Source organism: Heloderma suspectum, chromosome 7 (assembly GCF_057233095.1).
Source record: "Heloderma suspectum isolate Gila_16-S chromosome 7, 16-S_ref, whole genome shotgun sequence".
NCBI lineage: Eukaryota > Metazoa > Chordata > Lepidosauria > Squamata > Helodermatidae > Heloderma > Heloderma suspectum.
The window spans coordinates 87838192-87852130 of NC_139464.1; the positions used below are offsets into that span (position 1 = coordinate 87838192).

Here is a 13939-nt window from a genome sequence, read left to right on the forward strand (position 1 = left end):
CTGGGGCATATGCTAATTAATGCTAAGTGTATTCATTGCTGAAACATGTTATTACAGACAAGTGAAAGCTCACAAAAATCATGGAAATATTCATTCTAAACTCAGCAGTATTTACCTCTCCACAGTTCTTCCCACCAACTATACATATGCATGATGGGATAGACTGCCAAACAGAACCCCTAATGATGTCAGCCAACAGGAGATGACCTGGAGACCCTTAAGTCTATACACTCACTACCCCTCTGTGAACATAGGCCTGGGTTTATTTATTTATTTCATTTCATTTCTATACCACCCAATAGCTAAAGCTCTCTGGGCGGTTCACAAAAATTAAAACCAGAAAGCACAGCATAAAACAATATAAAATATGAAAGCTTAAAACCACAACTTGTTGCCCACAAGGCTTGGCAACTTGTGGCCCTCCAGATATTTTGGTCTGCAACTCCCATCAGCCCTAGCTAGCATAGTCAATGGTGTGAGCTGATGGGAGTTGTAAATCAAAACATCTAGAGGACTACAAGTTGCACACTTCTGCTGTAGGCAAAGCAGAACATTCAGCAATATCAGACCAGCTTAACCTTTCCCTTCCATCCCTACTTTCCTCTTGTTAGATAAAAAGTTCTTGCTTTCGGTTGAAAGAAAGGATGCCAGGCAGGCAGCAGTGGATCCAACACTATTTTATTAGTCGTTTTGCAAAATGGGTACAGAGCGGTCTGGACCCCGAGCTAAGCATGCATAAGTCTTTTTATACCTCCGCCCCCTATACATTTTTGCTAGTGATAAGACATTTTAACCAACTAAGCTACTAGCTGACACAGCAGAAGCGTGACCTGCAGATGTACAATGAGATAATGTTGGCACGTTTATTTTTGTGATTATGCTTATGTGACTGTCTTAACCATGTTTTACGACTTCCCTTTTTAGCAGATGTACACTGCCACTGGACATGTGTGTCCGGTGGGCTCAATAGTTATGGCTAATAGCTCAAAGGTCCAGCAAAGAGCTGACAGTCAAAGAATAAGAGGACAGTCTTTTTCTAACAATTCCCTCCTTTAAGTCTTTACTCATGTCTTAAAGCATTTTAGAACGGAGTTTCTTTCTCAGAACAATAAAGCAAGAGCATCTGTTTTGACAAAGCAGTTTCAATTAATCGCTGGGATAAGCCTCTGACGCAGGGGATAATGCAACAACCAAATAATACTAAAACTCCTACCACCACTACAAGCGAAATAAGGATTGAGGCTGCTAGGTGTTTCCATTTTCCAAACCATCTCTCTAACCAGGCGGTCATGGGGTTGTTAATCTCTGAATTCTCGGCTAATTCTTCGGACAAGGCGGTGAGGCCCCGCAAAGCCCTTGTTACCGTGCCGTCTGGGGCAGTGTTGTTAGGGATGAAGGTGCAACATCGTCCACCTAGCATGACACAAACCCCTCCTTTTTCTGCTAACATCATATCAAGAACACGCCGATTTTCCCAGGCCATTTGGCTGGTGGCATCTAGCTGCTCAGCCAATCCTTTTACAGCATCTCGGGTACAGTTTATACACCTTTGTTGATTATAATAAATGTAATTGATCCAATCTACATTTTTGTTAATAGTTACCCACCAAAACAGGGTAGATTCAAATCCTGCAGCAATTTGATTTCTTCCTTTGAACTCATCTGGCACTCCCCTTGGTACTCCTATGGAGTCAATGTATATTCGATCATCAAAAGGGGTTACTGATCATTTCTGCCGGGGTTGACTAGTCCTTTCTGCTGGATGATATGCAATTGAAAAGGGGACTGCCAACTGAACTAACCCACAAGCTCCAGACCAATTGGAGGGCAACACCTCATACAACTCTAGACCCCCACAGTACCACCAGAGATCAGCTCGTGGGATTGAAAGGGAATTATTCCTAAAGCGGGTGGAATTAACACATCTTATTTTACTCGTCAGGTTCCCTATGCGCCCCTCTGTGTCTGCAAGGTTTCGGTGTATGCATCCGGTATGGTTTCTTCTTTGCAAGAAGACTGTGGAAGGTCTAACACGATCTTTTAATTTGAGTGGGGGGTATAACTTATTGAGGGTTTGGCATTCCTCTTCTCCCCATGCATCAGGATGTTGGAACAAACGGATCACACAGGTGAGGAGAGAAGGAGTGTCCCACCCCAGAGGAAAAGGCAGCACCTTTGCTACCGATCTTCCTGTGGCACAAACAAAACAGTCAGACTTATTTAAGGACTTGGCTGTATACTTTATCCATTCTAACCACACATTATCAGTTTCCTCTGTTATTGGGATTCCTAACCTGGTTCTCCAGGGATGCCTCTCTTTCTCGGGGATCTGTACCAGAAGTGGTTTGAGGGGCGTAGGTGTGACATTTTGGGGTTTTATTTTGAAGCTGTCAAGCCCAAACCCTTGAGGTATCACCATCCATGTTAATATTTCTTTGACTAGCATTACCAACACCACCCACAATACTTGCTTCATATTACAAGTTTTTTTTGTAATTCAAACCCAAGCTTTTCCCAGATGTTGTGACTTGTATATTACAGGCGATTGTGGCTCCTGGATGGCTTCTTTGCCTGTGTCCCTGGCAGCTTCCGGAGGGGTGCCAGGGAGCAAAGGACCGTTGCCCGTGTCCTCCTGTTCTTTCTGGGTGACAGGAGGAAGCAGGGGTCATTTAAATGGCTTTAACCAGCTGCAATGTGTCCATTTGCTAGAACCTACAAGTTTTACACATGAGTGGCTGGTTGGCCCCACCAAATAGGGCCCTTCCCACCCTTCCTTTAAAGCTTCTTTATTCCACTTTTTCAGCAACACCTCGTCTCCCGTCTGGAAGAGATGGATAGGTGCATCTAACGGCAATCTCTGGAATGGAACGGAATAAGCTCGTAGCTGTGAAAGAACAGACTGTAGAGAAGTCAACTGATCCCTTAGCATCTGATCACCCATCTCCCACTTGACTTTCTCCCTCCTTCCGCAGTGTACCTGAGGCGGGAACCCAAACATCAGCTCGAAGGGGGACAACTTTATGTCCTTTCTTGGCATCCTTCGAAGTTTTGTTAAAGCTATTGGCAGAGCCTCAACCCAAGTGAGCTTTACCCCTTGTTGGAGTTTGGTTAAAGTCTCCTTGAGACTCCGATTGACTCTTTCAACTTGTCCACTTGCCTGGGGCCTCCAGGGGCAATGTAAGTGCCACTGTACTCCCAGAGCCTGTGCCAGCCCCCGTGTAATAACTGAGGTGAAGTGTGAGCCCTGATTGGACTCTATAACTTCGGGCAGGGAGAACCGGGGCACCACCTCCTGTAACAACTTAGCAACAACAGTTTTAGCTTAGCAGTTTCTGCATGGAAACGCCTCTACCCACCCTGTCATTTGACACACTATTACAAGCAAATACCTGTAACCCCTACATGGTGGCATTTCAGCAAAATCAATCTGCACCCTCTGGAAAGGATAGTAGGCCCAGGGTCGCCCTCCTTTTGGCGGAGGGGCTGCCCTGGGAGGGTTGGTTTTCTGGCAGATTTCACAGGTTGCGGCTAGTTGGTGGGCGCGTACAGTTAAGCCAGGGGAAACAAACAGCCTCTTGCAATAGTCAATCATGGCTGATGCTCCAGGGTGTCCAAGAGAATGGTGGACTTGTTCTAGAACAGCCCTCTGCAGGGTCTGTGGAAGAAGCAGTCTTCCATCTGTCATCTGGATCCATCCGTCGTCGCAGGGACTTATTCCGTGTTCTTGTGACATCTGCAACTCAGCAGGGGAGTATGTGGGGCGCTCTTTTCTTTTGGGTAAGACGAGGAATGTTCCTTGGATTCCCTCTCTGGCTGCTCTTTTTGCAGCTCCATCTGCCTTCTGGTTTCCCCGTCTCCATTTTTCCTCTTTTTCTTTCCTATGGGCTCAGACGTGGACAACAGCCACTTGTGAGGGCAGCTGGAGGGCATCCAGAAGATCCACTATTAGGCCACCATTAGCCACTGGAGATCCGTTTGCTGTAAGGAATCCCCTCTCCTTCCACAGTTGCCCATGAGCATGCACAACGGCGAAGGCGTTTTTGCTATCGGTATAAATATTTACTCGCTTTCCCTTGCTGGCTTGCAGGGCTCTTGCCAGGGCTACCAGTTCAGCGGATTGGGCGGAGAAATGAGGAGGCAGTCTTTCCTCGTGCACACTCTCGTCTAGGGTAACGACAGCCGCTCCTGTATAGCGCCTTCCATCCAGCATATAGCTAGACCCATCTACAAACAGATCTTCGGCTCCCTCTATTGGTTCATCCTCAAGGTCTGGTCGACCTTTAGTGTCTAGGTCCAGTACTTCAAGGCAGTCATGATCTGGGAGTCCCGATCCGTTTGTGCCCAGTAATGTTGGCAGCAGTGTGGCGATATTAAAGCTAGAGCAAGCCTTAAAAGTGAGGTTTTCGTTTGTTAGTAAACCTATTTCATATCGGGAATGCCGGGCCGGGTTGAGAAATTTGCTTCCTCCTCCTGATCCTAAAATTTGTGGCACTCCATGTGGCACCCAGACTTCAGTGGGTCCTCCCATCGTCATCTTCTCGGCCTCTGTGCAGATCAGAGCTGTTGCTGCCACTGCCCTCAAGCAACTTGGCCATCCTCGTGCTACGACGTCTAGGACCTTGGAATAATATCCCACTGGTCTCCAAGAGGGCCCTTTTCGCTGGCAAAGCACTCCTGAAGCTATGCCCTTATTTTCATGCACATAAAGTCTAAATGGCTGGCTGGGATTTGGTATGGCCAGGGCAGGCGGTGACACAAGGGCAGCTTTAAGACTGAGGAAAGACTTATTCATTTCCTTAGTCCATTTCCATTTATCCAATCTATCTTTTTGCAGCGCCTCATACAGCAGCCGTGCCATTTCTCCATAGTTTGCTATCCATAGTCAGCAGAATCCGGTCAACCCCAGGTAGGCCCTTAATTCACGGGGGGACTTAGGGACAGGAGTGTCATGGATGACTTCGACTCTTTCTTGCCCTAGGCTCTGAGTCCCTTTAGTTAAGTGGTAGCCTAGGAATTTTACAGTTGGTTGGGCCAACTGTACTTTTTTCTTTGACACTTTATAACCTCCCCCCGCTAGATGGTTGAGGAGGGAAACCATCCCACTTAGGCACGTATTCTTGGCCTTGGCTGAAATCAGGAGGTCATCACGGTACTGGAGGAGATGCACCTCTAAGTGCTGCTGGACCCAGGGTTCGAGCTCCTTTTGGAGCTGCTGGCCAAAGACAACCGGTGAGAGATTGAGCCCCTGAGGGATTACTGTCCATGTTAATTGAACCTTTGACCCTCCCTCTAGGCTCTCCCAATCAAAGGCAAACAAAGGCCTTGAATCAGGGTGGAGGGGGATGCTGAAAAAGGCATCTTTTAGGTCTATGACAGTGAACCAGGCGTGCTCTTCTGGAATTCCTACAAGGAGGGTGTGTGGATTAGAGACCACAGGATGGGGGGCCTCGATCTGCTGATTAATGAGGTGGAGGTCTTGCACCAAGCGATACTCCTTGCCCCCCCTTTGGACACAGCAAGGATGGGTGTGTTATAGGGGGACATTATCTCGGTGAGCCGGCCTTCTTCTCGGAGCTTCGTTATTACTGGTTGTAGGCCCTCCTTTCCTTGGCAGGAAAGGGGATACTGTTTCACATGAACAGGCCTTGCTCCCTCCTTGAGGGGAATTTTGTATGGTGCTGCCGACTTGGCACAAGAGGCCCCTCCAATCTTGGCCCAAGCTAGAGGGTTGACTCTGTTTTCTATTAAGCCCCAGTCCTCGTTGGCTTCTGAGGTGGGTTCTTCTGCAACCTTCAAAAGGGCCGCGTACCTCCATCCTTCCGTCAGGGGTAAAGGCAATCTCAATTTGGACTTTAGTCAATAAGTCCCTTCCTAGCAATGCCACCGGACAGGAGAGGGTACAGACAAATGCATGTTCTAGGTGTGCTTTCCCAACCTTGGTGAACAGGGGACAAGAGAGAGGCACTCAGGTTGCCCTTCCTTCGACCCCCATTATGGTGGTGAACCCCCACTTCCTGTTGGGGGCTCGCTGAGGGGGAGGATGGACAGGGCGGCCCCTGTGTCTACAAGGGCTTTGTAGGAGCGGCCCCCAACCTTTATTTTGACCATGGGGTCCCATCTTGCCTCAGAGACGGCTAAGAGGGGGCCGGGCCCCGGTCTGTCCTAGTCCCTTTCTTATTCGTACAAAACTCTCTCCGCTCCTCCCGTCTTCTCCTCTCTCTCTTTCTGCTTCAAAGCCTCACAATCATGCTTCCAGTGCCCCATTTTCTTACAGAAGGCACAGTGATCCTTCCCCAGGGGAGATCCCTTCCTTCCCCCTTTTCCCCCCTTCTTAGCTCCCCCTTTGTCGGGTCTAAGAACCGCAGCAAGGAGCTTTGCCTGCCTCTTGTCTTTTTCTTTTCCTTCTTCTTCTTCTCACCTCTCATAAACCTTTTGAGCTACCTCAACTAAAACTCCTAGGTCAGCTGCCAACCCTCCTTCAACCTTTTGCAACTTCTTTCTGATGTCTTGGTAGCTATTTCCCACGAACTGAGTCAGGAGGATCCTTAAATTATTTGGATCATTCAAGTCAATGTCAGTATATTTAGCGAAGGCTTCCCTCAGCCTTTGGAGGAACACGGCAGGAGGTTCGTTTTTGTCTTGCTTTAGAGTCAGGATTTTTTGCAAATTGGGGGCCCTTCTCGCGGCTTGCTTCATGCCTGCTAAAATGAGCTGAAAATAGTCAGCATGTAAGTGTCTATGTGCCGCTGTGGCCACCCCCCAATTGGGTCGCCCTGTGGGCAGAACTCCGCCGTCTCCTCTTCAGTTGCCTGGGGATTTTCCTCCCTATACTTGGCTCGTGCCCCCACAAGGATGGTTGGTTTTTGGCTGAGGAAACAGGTGTTTAACAGCATTTGTGTATCATCCCATGTGGGGTTGTGAGTGAGCCTCACATTCTCCATCAGAGACAGGAGTGGGCCGGGATCCTCTTCAAAGGAGGGGTTAAATTGTTTCCAATTATACAAATCAGATGTCGTGAATGGGACATAGACAAACATCGTCCCTTGAGGATGTTGGGCGGTAGGGTCAGGGACTTCTCTGATGGGGAAGGTGAACTTCACCTGTGGTTGGGGGTCCTTTCGCAAGTTATAGTTAGGTCCCCCTTTTGCTTCTCTCTGTAGGACCTCCAATCTTTCCTCCAGGGAATGCAGACGATCTTGGAAAGTGTCCCGGCGTTCAACTAGAGGGGTGGAGTCCTCTGGTACTATTTCGTGAAAGGGGTCCTCCTCGGGGGCATCTAGCCACCCGGCGGGCCCCTCAGGAGAAGGTGGTGGTTGCAACGGGCGTGGTCACCCTGCGACAACTGTCCCGTAGGGAGGAGGAAGCAATGGGTCCTCCGGTGCCGTGGCCACGACCCTAGGTGGTCCCTCTTTTGGTGGTTTCCTTTTGACCACCATGGGAAGGACCAGGGACATGCATTCAACAACCCACAGAGCGGGTCTGCCGCCAAGGGGCACACAAGTTGCCCATGAATCAATATAAGGGAACTGGTCCCAACTTCCCCTCTGTGTTACTGTTATTCGCACATCAGATACCAAGGTTGGGTCAAAAGACCCCTCAGGTGGCCATTTGGGCTCTAATATTGGCCATTCCCGGGGTGCAAAAAAGGACAAGGCGATCCTTTGTCACCTTAGTTCCATAATCCTGCTTAAAATGTGTCCAATTGCGCAAACAACACTCCAAGGGCGTATGGGACTTCTCTGCAGGCTTGGACTAGGACCCGCGCATGACGGTGGGAATTTCAATCAACAAATCTTGCTCTTCGCCCTCCTCTGACCCAGCCTGTCGCCGGGGTAGGGAAATGCAGATCAGGGCTCCTCACTCGCTTCGCCCGTAGGCGTCTCACACAATCACAAACACACCAGCATCCCGCGTTTATCCCCTAATGTAAGCTGTTTCACTTACCCCAAAAGCCTCTTCTGTCCCGCCCGCAGCTGCGTCCAGCTGCTTTATTGATCCACTGCCGGTGCCTAAAAGGAGTGATCACGTCTCCCCCTTCCTCTGGCGTTGGTCCCCAAGCGCCTTCGCCGCCGCCGACGTGAGGAGAAGGCAGTGTAAAACAACCGCCTGTGGCCACTTCTTGTCCGCGGCCCTTCGGTTCAGCGCGAAGGGGACGCGCCCCGAAGCAGGATCCGAGTCATGGCACCAAATTGTTAGATAAAAAGTTCTTGCTTTTGGTTGAAAGAAAGGATGCCAGGCAGGCAGCAGTGGATCCAACACTATTTTATTAGTCGTTTTGCAAAATGGGTACAGAGCAGTCTGGACCCCGAGCTAAGCATGCATAAGTCTTTTTATACCTCCGTCCCCTATACATTTTTGCTAGTGATAAGACATTTTAACCGACTAAGCTACTAGCTGACACAGCAGAAGCGTGACCTGCAGATGTACAATGAGATAATGTCGGCATGTTTATTTTTGTGATTATGCTTATGTGACTGTCTTAACCATGTTTTACGACTTCCCTTTTTAGCAGATGTACACTGCCACTGGACATGTGTGTCCAGTGGGCTCAATAGTTATGGCTAATAGCTCAAAGGTCCAGCAAAGAGCTGACAGTCAAAGAATAAGAGGACAGTCTTTTTCTAACACTCTGTGCCCTATCCCCTTCATACATCCCACTCTGACTTTGTCCACTACTCTCCTGTCACTCTTGCTTCTTTCACTCTACTTTCCTTAGACCCTCTTTTGTACTCTCATCCATGGCATTCAGCCCTGCTTTCTACCTTCTTGCAGCCCCAAACCACCCCTGTCGTCTAATACCTAGTTCTCTCTAACATTTGCCTTTCTCAACAGCTCAGCCATGTTTGGATGATTCTCTGAAGCATCATTAGCCATGGTTTATGAAGCCATGGATGTGAACTCTGGCTGCGCACTCCTCTCATCACATGTTGTGTTTGGAGTGAACACCTTGGCCTGCATTACACCAAAGTTTCCCATTTTGTCCAAACCAGGGAACTCTGGTTTAGTGTTGGTTAACAAACCAGAGAAATAAGTAGGATTTGATCCTGGTTTATTTTCCTGGGTTGTTAACTGACGTTAAGCCAGAGTTCGAACAAAAAGGGGTTCTGATTCAATCAAAAAGGGGAACACTGCTTAATGCAAACCAAATCTTCAAACCAAAGCTGGCACATAAGGAAAGATAGAAGGGAGGGCAGGGCAAAGCGAGGGAGGAGCATGCGGCCATGGCCTCATAAACTAAGCCTTGGGCAATCAGCATCATTGGCTGAATCTGCACATACCAGTTATACAGTTATCATACCGTTATCATAACTATTGGTATACATGACACCAATGGGCACCAATAGTTATGATAACGGTATGATAATAGTATAACTGCTATGTGTAGATTCAGCCACTGACTGCTAATAGCTTATAATTAGCTAGGATTTTGCCCCTCTTGCATTCTTGGGAGACTTACTCTAATAAAACTCTTTGTTCCCAATACATATATCGTGTATTCATTTTACAAATATGGCAGGAATATTAAAAGTGAATACATGCAGAATCCAAGCTCTTGCCATAAGTTACTGATCCATGAAAAGGGCTCTAAATTCTTTTTTTACTCCTCTCTTATTCCTTGTTTAGCTGGGTTCATAGTATGCACAAATCTATGGAACTGACATGGTCTGCCACAGTGTTTTAATGTTGTCAATCATTTAATGAGCAGCATGCCATGTCACTTCCATAGATATGTGTGCAATATTTTTATCCTTATTTCAACTAATAAATCCAGCTATGCTAGGAGGTTAAAGAGGAGCCTCCCTTTTGAGCCCACAAAATACAAATGTATCTGCATGGTATTCTTTATTATATATGTTTGTAAAGTGTTCTGGTTAATTAATTCCACTCCAATACTACCATTACCAATTCATCCATTTTTCTCTGTCTCTCCACACTTGTTAAAGAAGATTCTTGAGAGACAAATTTTCAGGTTTGAAAGTCCAGTGATAGATGAGGTAGAGGCTGGAAATATAGGAGTTGGTGCTGGAGGCTGGCTGTGGAGTAATCCAAATGAACTCTCTACTTTGATAACTAATGAGATACACAGAAAGACTGTGGGGCACATTGTTTACACTGTGTGGATAAAATATAGAACAAAGTTAGTACATTGATAATGAAGGGTTTTTTTGTTTTTGGACTCCTCTGTACTACTTTATGCTTATGTTTTGATTACTGCTTGTTTATTTTTAGAACTGGTTTCTGGATACTTTAGACAGCAGCGAAAATATATTGAAGAGGTTGACTGGTCCTACTCAGGTAAGTGCATCATTTGATATTTCATGATGTTTAATAATAATAATCAGCAATTCGTATTTTCCTTTGATAGGCAAAGCAGATTGAACCAATTGGTTAAAATGTATTCTCACACAGATTAAATATTAAAAGTAAGAGGAGGACAGGGAGTGTTTATGAATGGATATATTTATACATTTATTGCAAATAAATGTATTACTCTTTGTTCTGTGGTCGGATGGATATTTTACCTCATAGATACTCCCCCCTTAAAAAAAAAAAAAACGGTCCTGAAGATTACCTGTTCCTAAATGTGAAACAGGAGGGTAAGATGCTCATTTCCTTGTTGGAAATTAATGAAGAAAATGCTAGAGTTGAGTCTGCTTTCCAGCTTAATTTCCAATTTTCAAATGTTCAGAAACAGCCTTGTGAAACTCTGAATTGCTTACATGATTATGGCCTTTAAAAGCTCATTCAGCTGGCATGGGGAGAAAAATGGTTTGGGATTAATTAATCACCAACATAGCCATTATCTGATTTTCTGCCAGATACAAATAGCAAAGGATAGTTAATGAAATGTATTGCTTCAGTTTTCCAACTGAAATCTAAATATATAACTTTTCGATTTCAGTTGGAGCTGAAGTTCCCAATTATATTATTATTTTAAAAAGTAAAATTGTATATATTAGAACCCTTGAGGGAGGGGAGGACAAATGTTTATAAACTAGCAGAAGTGAATTCAGAATAAGTATTAGATATTTGAGGTGGATGGGGTTTACTTACTTCCAGATAATTGTGTATAGGACTGTAGCCTTAGGGCACAATCCTGTGGCCGCTAGTCAGCGGATAGATGGCCATAGGATAGGTAGGTTTCCGGAAACCGACCTCGGAGCCCATGCTCATAAGCGGCAGAACAGAGAAAATGGGGCCTTTCCGGGGGGGGGGGGAGGTCAGAAATGCCAGTACGACACATCCTATGTGTCATCTGGCTGCCACTTCCCACGCTTCAAGGTCCCACGGCTAGACAGCCAAAATCAGCTGTCTAGCTGTGAAAGCCAGGTGAGGGGAGCAAGGAGGAGATCTGATCCTCCCTACTCCTCCCGACCTGCACTGGATAGGCAGTTGCCCCTGGGCTTGGAGGCAACCATCGATCCAGATAGGATTGCTCCCTTAATTTATCAACGACAACTCATGTTCATCACTATGAAGAAAATGGCCATGCATAACCAGCCCCTTAACTGGAAATGAGGTAAAGAAATAATCATATTATTCCTGAATTAATTGATTTTCTCTCTCAACAAATGTTACAATATTAAAATGAAAAAGAATAAATTGAAAGTTAAGATACTATTTTCAAAACTGGCTCCAGAATTTTCACATTTGTTTCTACTTTGAACCCCATGTGAAGGATTACATTAAATTTCCTAGGTTGGACAAATCTGTCTCAGTTCGCTTCATTCAGTTTTGCATTTGTTTACTCGTGATTCCCACCTGTTGTCTTCTGATGTTATTCATCTTTTTTTAAAAAAAACCAAATGTTTCTCACATGACTCAGTTTGATGAATACTGAGAGTTTTACATGCATTGTGTATGTACTTCTCTCTATATATGTTAAAACTGGTATTGTACATGTGTAAAAAAGAAACCCATAGTTTTATGACTTTGCAAAACTGAAACATCATAATTTGTTATGCTCTCATGGGCAAAGAAGTATTTTATTTCTGTAAAGAGCTAAGAACTGTGTTTCTGTGTTCATAGCAAACTGTGAAAGCTAGTGGGGGTAGATTGGGTCATTTCAACATAGAATTTATACAGAGTGAATTTCTTAAACTTCCCTAAAATGTTCCGTTGTAAAGTATTACTGATATTTCACAGCATTTCTTATAAACACCATCCCAATACTTAGTTTGACTACTTAGGTTAAGTTGTATCTAGAACTATAGATTACTTTAAAATCAATTTGATATTATTTTTACAAAATCATTTTATTGGAGATAAAGTCTCCCTGCTCTCCTAGGTTGAGGTTTCCCACAGTACATCTAGAAAATAAACCCCCTGTACAACTCACCAGTGCAGAGAACTAAAATGAATGACCAGATCTCCCCTAAGCCAAAAGTTCTAATTTTGAGAGACCCTCCTTCCTACAGTTACCAGATAGTTGTTGTTGTTCAGTCGTTAAGTCGTGTCCGACTCTTCGCGACCCCATGGGCCATAGCACGCCAGGCCTTCCTGTCCTGCGCTCTCTCCCGGAGTGTGCTCAAGTTCATATTCATTGCATCGGTGATGCTATCTAGCCATCTCATCCTCTGCCGTCCCCTTCTCCTTTTGCCTTCAGTCTTTCCCAGCATCAGGGTCTTTTCCAGGGAGTTTTCTCTTCGCATTAGGTGGCCAAAATATTTGAGCTTCAGCTTCAGTATCTGTCCTTCCAATGAGCACTCAGGGTTGATTTCCTTTAGGATTGACTGATTGGACCTCCTTGCAGTCCAGGGGACTCGTAAGAGTCTTCTCCAGCACCACAGTTCGAAAGCATCGATTCTTCGGCGCTCAGCCTTCCTTATAGTCCAGCTCTCACAGCCATACATTACTACTGGGAAAACCATAGCTTTGATTATATGAACCTTTGTCGGCAAGGTGGTGTCTCTGCTTCTTACTATGCTGTCTAGGTTTGCCATAGCTTTCCTCCCAAGGAGCAAGCGTCTTTTAATTTCATGGCTACAGTCACCATCTGCGGTGAACTTGGAGCCCAAGAAAGTAAAATCTGTCACTGCTTCCATTTCCTCCCCTTCTATATGCCAGGAAATGATGGGGCCAGATGCCGTGATCTTTGTTTTTTAATGCTGAGTTTCAAATCAGCTTTTGCACTCTCCACTTTCACCCTCAACAAGAGGCTCTTGAGATCCTCTTCGCTTTCTGCCATTAGGGTGGTATCGTCTGCATATCGGAGGTTGTTGATAATTCTCCCGGCAATCTTAATTCCGACCTCTGATTCATCCAACCCGGCGTTTGTCATGATGTACTTTGCATATAAATTAAATATGCAGGGCGACAATATACAGCCTTGTCGTACTCCTTCCCAATTTTGAACCAATCGGTTGTTCCATGCCCGGTTCTTACTGTTGCTTCTTGACCCTCGTACAGGTTTCTCAGGAGACAGATAAGGTGGTCTGGTACTCCCATCTCTTTAAGAATTTGCCACAGTTTGTTGTGATGCAATCAAAGGCTTTAGCGTAATCAATGAAGCAGAAATAGACGTTTTTCTGGAATTCTCTTGCTTTCTCCATGATCCAGCGAATGTTGGCGATTTGATTTCTAGTTCCTCTGCCTCTTCGAAACCCCGCTTGTAATTCTGGTAGTTCTCGGTTCACATGCTGCTGAAGCCTAGCTTGTAGGATTTTGAGCATAACCTTGCTGGCCTGTGAAATGAGCGCAATTGTGCGGTAGTTTGAACACACTTTGGCATTGCCCTTCTTTGGAATTGGAATGTAAACTGACCTTTTCCAGTCTTGTGGCCACTGTTGAGTGTTCCAAATTTGTTGGCATATTGAGTGCAGCACTTTAACAGCATCATCTTTTAGGATTTTACATAGCTCAGCTGGAATACTGTCATCTCCACTAGCTTTGTTGTTAGTAACACTTCCTAAGGCCCACTTGACTTCACTCTCTAGGA

At 45.6% G+C, this 13939-nt stretch overlaps 1 protein-coding gene across 1 annotated transcript in view; it reads left to right on the forward strand.

The window, feature by feature from the left end:
- PTPRZ1 (protein tyrosine phosphatase receptor type Z1) overlaps positions 1 to 13939 on the forward strand; it is a 187639-nt gene that overhangs the window by 43329 nt on the left and 130371 nt on the right. The window contains exon 2 of the mRNA XM_084810855.1: positions 10231 to 10296. Coding sequence (XP_084666981.1) covers positions 10231 to 10296 — 66 coding nt within the window. The remainder of the gene's footprint in view (positions 1 to 10230; positions 10297 to 13939) is intronic.